This window comes from Lepisosteus oculatus, chromosome 24 (assembly GCF_040954835.1).
Source record: "Lepisosteus oculatus isolate fLepOcu1 chromosome 24, fLepOcu1.hap2, whole genome shotgun sequence".
Classification (NCBI taxonomy): Eukaryota; Metazoa; Chordata; class Actinopteri; order Semionotiformes; family Lepisosteidae; genus Lepisosteus; species Lepisosteus oculatus.
Genome location: NC_090719.1, coordinates 15,544,709 through 15,560,055, shown reverse-complemented (window position 1 = coordinate 15,560,055; position 15,347 = coordinate 15,544,709). Strand labels below are relative to the sequence as shown.

General features: G+C 43.0%; 1 protein-coding gene across 7 annotated transcripts in view; it reads left to right on the top strand.

Moving 5' to 3' along the window:
* Window positions 1–15,347, top strand: part of nup214 (nucleoporin 214) — a 61,258-nt gene that overhangs the window by 8,409 nt on the left and 37,502 nt on the right. For 6 of the 7 annotated variants that reach the window (XM_015367232.2, XM_015367230.2, XM_069183495.1 and 3 more), the window contains 11 exons: window positions 45–134; window positions 828–977; window positions 1,152–1,310; window positions 1,554–1,657; window positions 2,103–2,285; window positions 2,991–3,076; window positions 3,317–3,400; window positions 3,638–3,910; window positions 4,265–4,432; window positions 5,724–5,832; window positions 14,970–15,045. In XM_015367232.2, the coding sequence (XP_015222718.2) occupies window positions 45–134; window positions 828–977; window positions 1,152–1,310; window positions 1,554–1,657; window positions 2,103–2,285; window positions 2,991–3,076; window positions 3,317–3,400; window positions 3,638–3,910; window positions 4,265–4,432; window positions 5,724–5,832; window positions 14,970–15,045 (1,482 nt within the window). The remainder of the gene's footprint in view (window positions 1–44; window positions 135–827; window positions 978–1,151; window positions 1,311–1,553; window positions 1,658–2,102; window positions 2,286–2,990; window positions 3,077–3,316; window positions 3,401–3,637; window positions 3,911–4,264; window positions 4,433–5,723; window positions 5,833–14,969; window positions 15,046–15,347) is intronic. The other variant, XM_015367231.2, reaches the window with a different exon arrangement.

Sequence of the window (15,347 nt, the reverse complement as noted above, 5' to 3'; positions counted from 1 at the left end):
TGCATGCATTCTCAAGCTCACCTGAACGCGCACTCTTTCTCCAGCAGACCCCCGTCTCAGTCAAGACTCAGCTGGAGAAACAGCTGCAGCAGAGGAAGGATTCTGACCCCATCATGACAGGAATACTGGAGGAGGTAAGGACTAGATAAAACCAGACCTGCGCAGAAAAGGACAATTAACCAAATTTCAGATTTTTTTTTTGTGAGTATGCTTCACTTTAATTTCAGGTCCTTGTAATATACTATAACCCTTCTAGTAAAAATGGATGTTTTAGCAGAGTCTCTTTGTTAACAAATGCTAAGCAATGTGAGTGAAGAGTTGCATTTAAAACTGTTTTTATTTCACATTAATTGTATTGGGGAGGCACACTGGCACAATGGTCAGCATTGCAGCCTTGCAGCGCTGGGGCCCTGGGTTCAGTTGTGGACTTGGGGTGCTGTCTGTGTGGAGCTTGTGTGTTCTCCCTGTATTCACGTGGGTTTCCTCTCGGAGCTCCAGTTCCTCCCACAGTCCGAAACTTACTGATGTTTAATTGGCTTCTGGGAAGGTTGGCCCTGGTGTGAGTGTATGCGTGTCTGTTTCTCTGTGACTGCTCTGCAATGGACTGTGGTCCTGTCCAGGGTGTATGCTCCGACTCCCTGGCAACCCTGAATTGGCAGTTAGGAACTCTCTAGAAGAAACTAAGAAGTTAGAAAAGGAATGAATCAATGGAAAGGGCAGAAAATAATGTAATGTCTTCTAGCTTTATTTGTGGTGAGTTTTGGTTTGACCCCTACTTGACTGTGTAACTCATGTAGGTGTTTTTGTTTGTTGTGTGTGCCATGTAGATCGCTCACTTCCAGAAGGAGCTGGATGACCTGAAAGCTCGTACAGAGAAGGCGGATTTCAGCGTGGGCAACCCAGGGCAGATGAAGGAGCTGAGGAATGAATCGGAGGATCTTCACACCTTCATCCTGGAGATCAAAGAGACGACTGAGGTGTGCATATCATTTCTGGGGGAAAAAATTGCATTTTAAAACTAGATTAATAAGAAAGAGCAGAGAAAGCAGAGTCACGAGGCTCAGGATTTTACAGCAGTGCTAAGAAACCTAGTTGGGCTGATAAGGAATCCTTCCACATCCAGACTGGTGTCTTTCTGTCCTTGTACACAGTCTCTCCATGGGGACATCAGCACTTTAAAGACCAGCATGCTGGAGGGATTTGCGGGCGTAGAGGAAGCCAGATCGCAGAATGAGCTCAACAAGGATCGGGAATACTTGCAGCTGCTGTACAAGAAGCCTCTGGACCCCAGGAGTGAGGAGCAGTTGAAGGTAATACGAGACAGGATGGGATCCCTGGCTCTTCAGCGATTGCATATGTGCAATGTAAATGTGAAGACATCCTATCAACGTCTTGGCATCCAAGGTTAGGTGAATTAAAACTTGCACTGTAGTTGCAATATCCACTGTTCCTTACACAGGTATCAGGAATGACTAACAAAGCAATTCCATGCTAAAATCCTTTCCCTTCAACCCTGCAAGATGTCCAGTTGTCCGATTTTGCGTTTCTTTAAGGAAATTCGGAGGTTGTACCAGTACATCAAGTTTGCTGTGGAAGATGTGAATGGCGTCCTTGATCTGGAGTGGGAGAAGCAGCTTGAGAAGAAGAAGAAACAGAAGTAAGGTGTTTTGCTGAGAGACCTGCCTGTGCAGTACTACATTGCCTGAGCAGTATCTGCTGTAATCGTTCAGCTGTTTTATCTCACTGTTTTGCTTCACTGTGTCATTTGTTTGCAGAATGCTGATGCTACACGTTTGGTAGATGTATCTGCCTAGTATAGCCCTATTAATAGCTTTAATACTGTTCCCTCTGTGTTTTGTAATGCGCCACTATACATTATGTAATTGTATAAAGCAAGTCACGAGCCAATTTTATGTATAAAAAAGATAATAATGCTTTTGTAGTAAATGAACAGGTGAATAAATAACCATTATCCTGCTTTTGGAGATCAGATTTTAATCTGGGGTTATAATTACGAGTTGTGTTTCTACACACAACTCTGTCTGCATCCTTCATCCTGACATGATTGGTGGTTGTTTTTTTTCTCCCCTCCTTTTGTTCAGGCATCTTGTCGTTCCGGAGAGAGAAGCTTTGTTCAATGCCCTTGCCAACAACCTGGGCATCATCAATCAGCAGAAGCAGAAGCTTGGCTTGCTGGTGAAAAGCTTGCAGGATCTCAGGCTGTATAGCAAGACCTCCCAGCGGAGCGTTTCTGGCCAGACCTCGCCGCAGCCCACTGTGCAGGGGTAGGTCATCTGGATCTCTCCCTTGTGCTGATGAAGAGGCTGCCTGCATCAAGGAGCGCAGGGGGAGGGTGCTGTCACATCATCGTGCCATCTGAAGTCAAATTGTGTTGTTGACCCCAGTCACATCAGGCTGTGAAAACCATGTTTGGAATTCAAAGCACAATGGACTTAGATGAGGAGATGCTTGCTAGGTGGTAGGGGAAGGGAGACTTTTCACCTGGTCATTCAATTGTATGTTTGTTTTCCCCTTTTAGGTGAATCCATTTGAAGAATTCAGAAATATGTCACTGATCTAAAAAACAGGTCTTGGATTAGATTAGTGTTTTGCCAAAATGAAGTTTTGTACCAAAGCAGCACAGAACAATTTCGTGCCATAATTTTATTTGGTTTTGCAACAAATTGCCAGCTTTGTAAGGCTTCAATGTTGAGCAGTCCACACTGATGGAGAAATCCGAAACTGTTCCTTATTAAAGGACAGTGACCGATAATTGCGTTCTCTTTAGGGAAACTGTCTTGCTGAAAGATCAGTGCTCTTCGGAGTAATGGTAATTACAGTAAAATCTATGGTAAATTGTAGGAAGGTTTAATATTGTTGACTGCTGCTCTTTTAATATTGTAACAATTACAACTACAAGAAACACAGCTTGACTGATGTTGCTTTTTTCTGCAGTTTAACACTCCCCCATGAAAATCTGTGTTTTGCAGATTGGATAATGAACTGGAGAGTTTGCGCCGTGCCCTGCTGAAAGCCAGTTTAGAAACCAGCCCCAAAGCACCTTCCAAATCTCCAGGTAAAAGTAATTCACTGAAAATATTTCCAAACGTACTGCAGTCTTCCCGTTTACATAAACAGCAGAGAAGGAATATGTTAATGTGCTTTTGTACATTCGTCTGTTTTTTAGTATTGCAGAGATTCCAATTGCCAGATGTAACCTGTAAAGCATTAATAATGACAAATGATTGTTTTGTTTCTTTATAGGTGTTTTGCTGTGCTAATCTTTCTTGCTGTCATTTCTTTGTCTTTATTTCAGCTAAAATGTCTCCGGTGAAGCAGTCCCAGCTGAGAAATTTCCTTTCCAAGAGGAACACCCCTCCTGTTCGATCCACAGCTCCAGGTACAAATAGCTTGTATCCATCAGTTGCTGCGAAATAACCCCTTTCATCAAATGGAAAGTCAACAAAATGTAAATGATCATTACTGCTATATTATAGCATTATACCCTGATCAGCTTCACGCTTCAGTATTGGTGAAGTAAGAACAGATTTTTACAAGCACAAACAGATTTTGAGATCATGTATCAGTTGTTAAAAGTGTGCATGCAAAGTCAGCTGGGTTGTGCTTTCTTGAACAGCAAACCTGTCCAGGTCAGCCTTCCTCTCGCCCAAGTATTTCGAGGATCTGGATGACGTCAGCTCAACCTCCTCGCAGTCCCAAGCCCTGGAGCCCGAAGACCCGCAGGCGGAGGAGCTGGAGGAGAGCCCCCTGTCTGTGCCGCGACACCCTGCTGTGGTGCGCACGCCCTCCATCCAGCCCGGCTTCACCGCCCAGTCCACCCCCTTCAGCAAGGTCCACGCGGGCCTCGGGCCGGGCCCTGTCCCTGGTCCTGCCTCCATCCTCAGCCCAGGTCAGATTGTAACACGAGCAGCTCCCTCGGCTTTGCAAAAGTGCACGACTGCACAAGCGGCAGTGGTGTAGCGAACAGATTAGCGAACCAGCAGCGTGCTGGCGGGCTGAAATGTCATTACGATTCAGTACCAGAAGCAAAGATCGGATTAGTCCTGTGAAATCCAGCTGAAGCCTGCGTGACTTGTTTTGTGGGTGCCACCAGTTTCGTCTTTGTGACTTAAGGAACGTCTTCCTGGCACATGGCTTTGCCGGTGCCCAGTTTAGCAAAGGTGTGCCTCCGTGATGAAGGAATACTTCGAAGCGGCACAGTGTCTGCTCCGGGATTGTTCATTTTTTTCCTGCTTTTCTTCAGTGCCGACTCCTAAGATCAGTGCTGGGGGTGCGGACAGCACGGCTCTCGCCACGAAGACCGTGAAGCACGGCGCGCCGCCGGCAGACAGGGGCCTGGCGGTCCTGGTGCCGGCCCAGCAGGCGGCTGCCGCGGCCGCCCTGCGCAGACAGATGGCCAGTCAGAAACCAGGTAAGCGGCCGGCCTGGGTCAGAGCCCAGCGGGGCGTTTCGGGAGTGACGAGACCAGCATGCGAGTGACCCATTCCTTGTCGGGGAGAGCCAGATCTGATCGCTCCTGCTCTGGGTCTGTGGAATGCGTGCTGAGTGGGTTCCATTTGAGGTTTATCTTGGCAATTTTATGCATCTCTTCACGTGAAATTTGCATCACGAGTTTAATGGCAAAGATATCTCAGGTTTTAAATCTGCTGACAAAAAAAATCTGCCTGTGGAGATGCACGATTGGATGTTTAATCTGTCCGCACTCCAGAGCAGAAGTGTTGCTTTACAGTTGAGCCTTGTGTGCACAACAAATGCAGTGCAGGGCATCTTGCCAACAGGGGGCGCAAGCTATCCATACAGCAACAGAAGCTTGGTGGAGCTGTCTTTGCTGTATCTGCAAGGTCCTTTGCTGTGTGATTAGTCTTGACAGTGTTACCACAGATGCAGCTATTTCATTCCACTGTCATGCAACATCGTTATTACTGCAAATTGCTTTGCTGCTCTGGCAATACCAGGAGGAGGCTGAAATGATTTGTAAAATAATGTCTTCCATCTAAAAGAAAATATTCAGAATAACTAGAAAGCAATCTCCCTCCCCTTTTGTTATTTTGCAGCTTGAATGTTTTTAACATAAATATATGTATTATAGTTATTTCTGTATATGAATAGATCTGGATGATAAGAATCAAAGCAATTGTGCTCTGCAAGCTAAATGATTTAATGTGTAGATATAAGAAAAGTAACAATCTAGTGGAGGCCATAAAGCTAATTTAGTTTATTAGCTTATTGATCTAGATTTCGTCTCCATGTTTTTTTCTCAACAATCCCAGACAAAGATTTTTGCAGTTTGGTCAGGTTATCTATTCTAGTTTCTTTAAGAAATTCCCCCTAATTATTCTCATCATCTTCATCTTTAATACCATTATTATCTTCGTTTTGCCTCCATGTCAGAGCCCTTATTGGCATGTAGTGTGACGTCTCCTGTGATTGGCTGGTTCAGGTGGTGATCACCTTCTTTGGCACCTGTGACACTGAGTTTTAATTCTGCTCCATGTTAAACCTGGTCCTCCGTGTGGTAAACCTGAGTTGCTCATGCCATCACAGTTCTGTTTCTGAAACAGAAATATTAAAGCCGAGTGAAGTATTATTAATTTATAATGCAGCTGATGGAGAGGTTGTGTCATTCATATTGCATGCGTAAGTTCTTTGCTAATGTTCATCACCTCCAATTTTGTCTTGATTTTCTTTGCACTGATTTTTAGCCGTCAGCACATCCCTCACAGAGTCCACTCTGAAGAACGTCCCGCAGGTGGTGAATGTCCAGGAGCTGAAGGACAAAGGCCCAGCCCCGCCTGTGTCAACGGTCATCAGGTGAGTCCTCTGTCCTCGGGTATCAGGTCTGTAGGACTGGAGTAGACCATCTTCCCTACCCTTCTGACTGCTGCACTTCACAGCAGCTCATGGACTTGATAAGCCCTCTAAAAGAAGGGATTATGGATCCATTTCAGAGCTGCTAAATTAAAACAAGAAGACATGTGACGTTCATAGTATTCACAGATGTATGAGCTAGTCTTTTAGATCACATCTACGACACATCATTCCGAGAGGCTGCCAGTTATTAGACTGTACTGCTCTGGTGAGCAGGCTCTAGACTTGTTTTCCAACACTTGTTTCTTTTAGGAACTTGAGAGTAGTGAGTAAATGATCCACTTGCAATGAAATGGTGGTTTCTCAATACATTTTGATTTTTTTAAAATCTTTGTCCATCTCTCAAGCCTTCCTGAAGCTTTTGAGTAAATGTCTCAGGGTTTGGTTACCAAATAGAAAGAAACTGCTTGTCATTGCCTAAGTGGAGTGTATCGAAGGCTGGCTTGTGCAGGTGAATGTGAAATAGCTGCAGTAGTGGCGGTTCTTTAGAAGTTGTAGGTTCTGTCACTTAAATGTTTTCATTAAGCTGTGTGAGTAGCTAATGAATTCACTGCGTTAAAAGAAAGACCGCATTTTTACAGAACTAGAATAGTCTTGCTGCTTGAACAACTGGGGCAATCCATCTGAGACGACAGAATGCAGGATAGTTAGGTTTCGGTATCTCCATTTAGCCAGGCTGATTTTTAATTGCCATTTCAGTACTGACTTTGCAGTGGATGCGAACGGCTGAGTAAAGTGTGCACGGTATATTTGAGCTGTTCCAGTTTAAAGCTCTCATTTTGCTCTCCTTGTTAACTAAGTTTGAAAGTTGTCCTGCTTTCCAGTACAAATTTAGGACAACAACTTTGCTAAATAGAAACTTAATTAAAATTCTTTACTAGGTCCATCAAGTCCAAAGGCTGGGCAGTCAATTCTGAAGCCTGTTGTTGCGTTACGATTTTATTCTCACCAAGTTTTTTAACATTAAATGAGCAGTTCACAGCTACCGATATGCACATAAAGAAAAAAGAGTTCACTAAAGATAATATACAAAATTTGGACCAATTGTATTTCCTAGTGAATGTCAAGTATTTTAGAAGGACAAACATTTTTTGTTCTAGGTTTGTATATTAAACAAAAGTGCTTCCCTGCCTGTGTGCAGATGGGCTGGCCTAGATGTTGAGGTCAGGCTCGGTCTTGTTTGCAGCTGGCATGCCTGGATGTGAGCCTCCTAATGTACCATATGGTAATAGCAGCAAGCAGGCCATGAAGAAAGCAGTAGCTGGGAGCCAGGATGCTCTTTCTATTTTGCTTTGCTTCTCGAGATTTGACGTTTGCCCTTCCTTTTTTTCCCCACTGTTACTCCTCCAGAGGGTGTGTAGAAGAAAATAACAGCAATCCTATTCCTTCATGGAAAACAAAAACAAAACCTTCCAGACTTTTTTCGTAACATCTTATGTTAAAAATATTTTAAATGTCTGATGCCTGTTTTGATGACATTAGGGGAGCATTTAATTCTCTGGGGTTCAGGATTTCTGTTTTTCTGTATTTGGTTTCCTGGGGTTGAAATACAATAATACCATTGCAAAATGCTAGTGCCCAGTGTTGGCAAACTGTGTGTCGTACTGCTGGGGTGCAGCTGTTTTAGTTTTCTATTAACGCTGCCCTGCAAGGCAAGCAGACTTAGGCATTGACTTAGGCATTGCATTGGCATTACAAATGAAGATAACTTTGCCAGCTGTTCCTTTTTTACAAGCAATGTCAGTGAGTGAAGAGTGGCATTTAAAACTGTTTTTTTTATTTCACATGAAATCAATGGGGGAAGGCACAGTGGTACAGTGGGCTGGGGCTCTGGTTTCAAATGTGCACCTGCAGTGCTGTCTGTGTGGGGTTTGTTTGTTCTCCTCTTGTTCTCATGGGTTTCTTCTCACAGGCCAAAGACATGCTGGTAAGCTAATTCATTTCTGGGAAAATTGTCCCAGGGGTGAGTGTGTGTGTCTGTGTGTGCCCTGTGATGGTCTGGCCTCCCGTCCAGGATGCACTGCTGGGCCGCCCTATATTGGTAGAAGTGGTTCGAAGGTGGTTGGAGGGGATGGGAGAATTGCGTTTTTTGTCAGGTGAACACGGCAAAGGTTTAAAACCAGAGTGGGCATCTTCAATACTTATTAGTGAATCAGTTCAGATTGATTAAGTCAATTTCTTGAATCATTGCCACAACCTCAATTCCAGCATGGGACAGAACTGTCCTGCCTGTGCCCTAAGTAACGGCTTTTTCTTTCGTACTGCAAGCCCACAGCTCGCCCAGCAAAGCTCGGCCTCTGATGGAGGGTGGTGGACACAGCTTCGTTAGCCCTGCAGAGACGCAGCTTCCCAGTGTGCATCAGGAATCAAGTGTTATAACCGGCCCAGAATGTCTTGGCCAGCTTCACACGTCAGCCTTGGCAGTGCTTGAGCATTTGAGCTCCATCCTTTAAAGAATCCTGGTTTCCCTCAGCTAATGACAAGTTTGAGTCAATGATCAATGGCGCCCTGTGCCCATTTATCTTTATAAGCACCGGCCAGCTCCCCTCTGCTTTTCATTTCTTATTGGAAACAGCACTCCTATAAAGTGGAGTGCCATTTTAAGTTCTCTATTCAAGTTATCTTGATGGGCTCTTAACTTTAATTAAAACATTGATTATCTGAAGGAGTGATGCTGGAATTCCCTGGGGACTGGCGTCTTGCCATGCACTTGGGTTTTATTTTTGTCTTGTAGTGCTGTATTATGGAAGACCAGGCACTACAGATGTCATTCAGCATGATGGTAAAAATGTGCTGCTATCAGAATGAGAAAATGTGCTACCGTATCTCGGGCCTGCCTTGTCATGCCAAGTTCAAATACCTGGTTTCCACTGTCCAGCACATTGTTCCTTTTTAACATCGAGTTTGTAGACTTGACAGCCTAGCCAGGCTCCACTTGCTGTGCTGGAGAAGCGTACTGTAAAAGTATTAACAACTAATTTATGTTTTAAATTATAATGTAAAAAAAGCCCTTTGTAAAGAGCTGTCCCATATTTCTTTGGGATAACTGCAGGAAAGCAGGGTGATATTTATGCTATGTGGAAAAGCCTGAGGTGACGAAATGGCTAAAACCTGGTGCCATCCACACGCCCACTTTCTAAACACTTCTTCCAGTTCAGGGTTGTAGGGCAGCTGGAGCCTATCCCAGAAAGCAATGGGCTCAAGGCAGGGTACACCCTGGACAGGATGTCACCCACTCACCCACTCAGACCAGTGCCAGCTATCCCAGAGAAAACTCGCACAAACACGGAGAACATACAGACTCCACACAGACCACTGCGCCACCATGCCACCCTCATACCATGTAAGTAAGTATTGAGTTGATGGGTGCTATGATATTAGTAAATAATAATAATAATTCTTTACATTTTAATAGTGCTTCTGTGGACACTCAAAGAGCTTTACAGGTAATGGGGACTCCCCTCCACCACCAGTGTGAAGCACCACCTGGATGATGTGATGGCAGCCATAGTGCACCAGTACACTCACCACACATCAGCTAACAGTGGGGGGGGGGGCAGAGTTCTCCTTTTACAGTATAGTGTCCCTCTCACTATACTGGGGCATTAGACCCACACAGACAGCAGACCCCACTAACACCTCTTCCAACAGCAAACTTCACTTTCCCAGGAGGTCTCCCATCCAGGTACTGACCAGGCTCACACCTGCCAGTTGTGAGTTACAGGATGATGTGGCTGCTGGCAAATATACAAAGCTTTGAACAGTGCTGCATGAAAACATATACTTACTGTATACTTGTGTGTATGTGTGTGTGTTTGTATATGTACCAATCTTACAGTGTGGGCACTCTGCAGAAAGGGGAATTCTTTATCCGGATTAGGGGTTAGACTGTTTTGATAAAAAGTGGTTTGTTGTCTGTATACAACGTGTATCTGGGAAGGACCCATTTGGATCGTGAAGGCTGTTCTGTTCAAAACCGGCCTTGGGAAAATCTAAACATTATGAAGCACAGGAGCTAACCCTGAGATAAAAGCCTCTTTTTGGAGGGCAAATTGTGTGTCAAAATAAAAAAGGTTATCTGACCAGGATAATAGAAGGTTAAGAGCCCTTCCGGACTCCAAGGCCTCAGAGACCCGGGTTTGGACACCACAGCTTGATTAACAGTAATTGTTCCCAACACTTCCCGACTGGCAGTGTGAGGCAGAGCAGGGTTAGCAGGATCGATAGCGGGATTTGAGCCTCCTTCAGAACTGCCCTTTTTAGTGTTTTTCCCCTTTCGATGGTGCTGCTGTGTTTTCAGAGGATAAGAGCTTTTAAATCTGTTTTTGAGGAATGAAAAATGCCTGCACTTGTACATCCCCAAGAAGGTTCGCATTATTACGTGTTTTGAAGGTGCTCCAAGATCTTCGATCACATAATTACAGGATTTCTGCTTCTATTGGACCTATTTTGTTCACCAAAGCTAAGATCGACTTCATTTCCTTTATGCCATTAGGATAACATAGGATATCAGTATTTTATCTTTGAAGTTTTGCCTTAAAACGTAACTTAGCAGAAGAAAATGTTGCATAATTTGACATGCAGTATCATATTACATAAAATTCCTTTATGGGGGAAAAAAATCTTTCTTCCTTTTTTAAATTTCACAGCCACATAACTAAGTCATGCCAGACAATAAGAAAAGAAAATCGAGAAACAAACACGGATTTGAGGGTTTTCTGGTGGTCCAGTGTTGCAAAACAAGTTCAAGAGGCCCAATATCACTTGAATATTTCTAATTACAATCTTGGTCAAATGTATTTTTTCCATTACATAGAGTCTATTCATTCTATGTCCATAGCTTTTTTCCTTTAGTTTGCCCTAAAGTCTGCCACAGTAGAGCATCACAGTGTTTTGAGAGTTTAGTAATACTATTTAATAAAAGATATATTAATTAATAATAAAGATCAAAAAGTGGCATTGTAGGTTAACCACTGCAGCCTCAGCTTCTGGGTCCTGGGTTTGATTACAGACCAAGGTCCTCTGAGGAGTTTTCCTCCCTCCTTCTAAAGATTTGCTGTCTAGGTTGATTAGGTTAATTAGTGTCTCTTAATAGAATGCATGTGCATTTGTGTTTAAGTGCCCTGTGGGCAGGAATAAACTTTCTGATAATGGATGGATGGTTTTGACAACCTGTTAAAAAGTACAGTGTGTTCCCTTTTTATCAAAACATTGCTGTTTCTATTGAATAGAGCACCTCAAAAGCAACTTAAATCTCGGGAAAGGGAAGCAATATTTGTCTAAATAAAACTTAAAACTACTTGTGAATAATTTTCCAAGCCACCTGATAGAGCTTTTAGTGGTGTGCAGATTTAGGATGCTATGTACTTTTTGAGGTTTACTTTGTTTGCCCGGTATATTAGATATTTTACGTATTTCTTGGTCACGTATCATGGGGTTTCCTTACAGTTCTTTGTGAAGTAAGTGACCTGTAGAGAATAGAAATGAGATCCAGAGAATCTTCTTTTATCGCTTCACAGCATTAATTTAATGCACCTGCTTGGTTCAGTGATGAAACATTAATAGGGACCTCAATTATTTAAAAGAGGTAGGCTAACCTAAGATACTTCATATAGGGCATTAAGCACAAGAGCCATTTCTTGAAAGAATAAAGGATATCAGCTTCCGCAGCATGGCTTGATAGTTTATTCCAGACTCCCGAAATCCTTTGTGTATAAAAACGTAACTTCTGTTCTCAGTTTTAATTTCACCGTACTGTACGTATTCACTTTTGTTCTCTGGTTCAAGATGTACTTTTAATTCTGGAGTCTTCTGGAAAGGCATCATCAAGCTGTAATAACAAAGAAGTGTCCCCTTAAGAGGACTCCTGATCATCTGGTTTGACTCCTCACAAAACCTGCTTCTTTTTTCCAGAATTCAAACTGGCCCTACTTATAAACCATGTAGCCAATTAACTCCAAACCTTGCAGTCATAGTGCTGGGTCATGGTAGTATGTTAATATGTAACTACAAATGGCCCACAGTACATTATAAAAATGACAGCTAACCTTTCTGACTTTTTTATAAATTTAACACACGTACCAGTTGAACATTTGGCAGACACTGTGTCTTGGCTCGTGTTTTGCGCACGTGTTTGTGAACAGTAGCCCAAGCCATCTTAGTGTCAAGGCGAATGTTCACGCAGCCTTTCCGCAGTAGTCTTGTACGAAAGCCTTTTTTTTTGTGCTGGGGGTGGGGGTCGTGGATATTTTAAACTCACTGCTAATTCAATACGTGGAAAAAAAAAGATAAGGGCCGTTTCTTTTCTGTTCTCGGGGGAAGCTTCCTGGCTCGGCTGCACACATCCTGCAGCGCCCTGCTGTTGACGTCACCAGACTTCCCATGTTCTCCTTCGCCCTGTAATCAGTCTTCGCAGGACCGCGGCGTTTCCGGCACTCCCCTGGCGTGCTTGTAGCTCGGGCTGACGCTCCATGGGCGTGAAATTGTAGTGTTTGTTGTCCAGCTCCAGCCGTGTGACTGGTCTTCTTATGAAGTGTTGTTAAGCTGCGCCTGCCCAGCTCACCACCCCTTGTGCCAAGTAAATGAGTTCAAATAAATGGTTCATATCGTACAGCTCATTATTTAGTTTCTTGCACAGTTCATGGGTTCTCATCTAAAGAGCTCAAGCTTGGTCTCTCTGTGTATATTGCAAGGATTTGCTCCCAAGAATACTCATTAAAATGCAAATGGAATGTTTCAAGACGCATATCCATTAAGGCTCTCGACTTGTTTGTATTATAAGGTGGCAATACGGACGTTTTTCATATTGGGGCCCATCTGTTTCACCTTTGCATCCAAAAAAATGCATTTTTCATTATTGCTTTTGCCCATGAGCTGTACAGTCCCCATTGTTGAACCGTGGGGTTTAAGCATAGGGCCGAGTAGCTGGTAATCTTCATTTCACCCTCCTGCAGGGTAAATGTTAGGGGTGGAAAGGAATGTGTCAGTCTGCCTATAAATGCCCACCTTTCTCCACCGTCTCCTCTGGTCTCTGCTTATAGATCAGATCCATGAGGAGGAGAGCTGTGATGCTCTGCTCATACTGATGGCGTTTTTCAGATGTGCAAAGAGAGACTCAATTTAAAGAGCTGCTGTGAAAGAAAGCAATAATCTGTGCTTCCTAATAGAGAAAAGCCCACTGGTATAGACTCATTAAAGGTCTTTAGCTTAAAAGCACAGCATGCACAGCTTCACCACATCACCACATCAGAGAATCTGAACAAGTCTTTTAAGAAAGTTGAGATATCATACTTACTATTGACAGCTAGAAATGTTTCCAGAAAGCACCAGTTCTGTCACACAGATGCTGTGGTAAGAGTTTCTCCAAGATTATTGATAGAGGATCATGCCTTCACACATGCATCCTTCATTGGTTGTTTTTAACTGTGAATTTCTGCATCTGATGTAGAATTTATCACCTTTTCAAGTCACTACTTTTTGAATGGAGTCGCATGAATGCTCACTGACATACATGCATGTGATGCTTTTTAGGTTAAACCATTATATTTCCAATTCTCGGCAGTCAGATAACTGTCATTGCAGTTTTTGATTTTGTTTGTATTGTTATTAAAAGCTTCTTTAGTTCTGTTATTAACATGCTCGTCCACCATGTTCTCTGAGCACTTGAAAATTGTATTAATACAGGATGGCCCCAGGCAGTTTTTAAATTGACTGTTCTGACAATAACCAGAAATCCCTGAATTGGCCTCATGGGTTCTTTTTAATCTAATTTGCGTTTGGGTGGAAGTGGATTTTTCTGTTGGGTGACATGTTAAAGCTGCAACTGGAGTGACAAGGGCTGTCAATATGTAGTGCTGTCCTTAGGATCTGTGGTCTGCAGACTTCTTTCTCTTTATTGTAAAGACTTGAAAGTCACTATGCTTGGGTTAAAAATGTGAGTTTGCTATTGGTTAAATAAAATAACCATACTGTTGGTACATTTAGTTTCATTTTCTGTTTTGCTTCTAAGAATGCTAACCAAAGAAAGCTGCACAGGAGTTAAGAGGCTTACTCAGTCTTTTTATTTGTCAACTGGTGGTGTTGAGAGTGCAGACCATACCACACCAGAATAGTTCATCAGCTCAATTCCATTTATGCACAACATACCTGCATTTGCTTCTGATGAATGCCTTTATATAGCTGGACGTTCAGAGTATTACACTGCCGTGATATTGAACGCCTAATGGGTTGATGCAGCAAAAATATCTTGCTGAACTTGCTTGCTCTTAATTAATCATTCAAACAGCTGTAGAAGTGTTCAGGCCTATATAATGTGGTGCGTGCAGTCTCCGCTGCATTTCTATGAGTCCTTTGCAAAGTTCACATTCCCTGTAAAATGAGCAGTCTCTTGAGGGGAGAGAAAGTGCTTAGGTGTTGTTCATTCTGCCAAGACGTCTCTCCACATATTTGCTTTTATATTTCAGCTTCTAGTTCCAAATAGATGAACTCTCTTCTGTAGTTCTGCTGGAACAGCTGACTCATTCTCGCACTGGGATGTTGTTGTGTGTTAAATAGCTATGTACGACAGGGTAACCCCTCTCCCATTTCTTATTAGAGGATCAGACGTGTTTGTCAGTCTAAGAACCTTTCCTGTGTAACCCAGGCTGCTTTCCGTTTTTTTTTTAGCTCAAGAAAACCGCCTTTTCAGGACCATAGAGTTTTCATCGTCAGATGAGCTCATGTTGCTGCAGTCAGGCAGTGGCTCCAGTTCCACTTCATGCCATTCCAGGGTCTTGATTATCTGATTGATCTCAACAACAATTCATTATATAAGCTAATAAACCACAGGGTAGATCAAAGTCCTGGAATGGAACTGGAAGTGTCCAGGGATGCAGGTCTCTGTTGCATGATAGTATTCTACCCCTTTATGTTAGTATTTGCTACTATTATGTGCATGCAGTTTTAATATTGTAATGTGTGGCTACAAGCAATAAGGGAGCTGCGCACATTTATTTGGTTTTAGCTCACATTTAATAGCATAGATAGTGGTAACAGAAATCTTGCTGTGCTAACTTTGGCCTGCTCTGTATTTTCTCCGGCAGCTCATCTGTTCCAGCTCCAGCTGCTCAGGTTGTCCAGCAGGTATTGGCAACGGTGGCAACAAACCAGGCAAAACGGGTAAATGTTCTGTTTTTACGCTGCTGCTTACTGGCTACATAAAAATCCACGACTGTGACTGCTGGCAGAGCTGTCAGGTACTAGACACAGGGTGCAGATTTATTCCAACAGGAAACGTACATCACATGAGCCAGTTACTAATACTATCATTGAAATACTAGTGTAAAAGCTTAAAGATGTGTTGTTAAGATAGGTTTTCAGTGAATTAGTTTCTGGCTTGTCGTGTATCGTTACTGAATGTGGAATTGCAGCCATTTGTTACGGTTTAATTTGGAGTTTTTGTAGTATTTTTGTCTTATTCT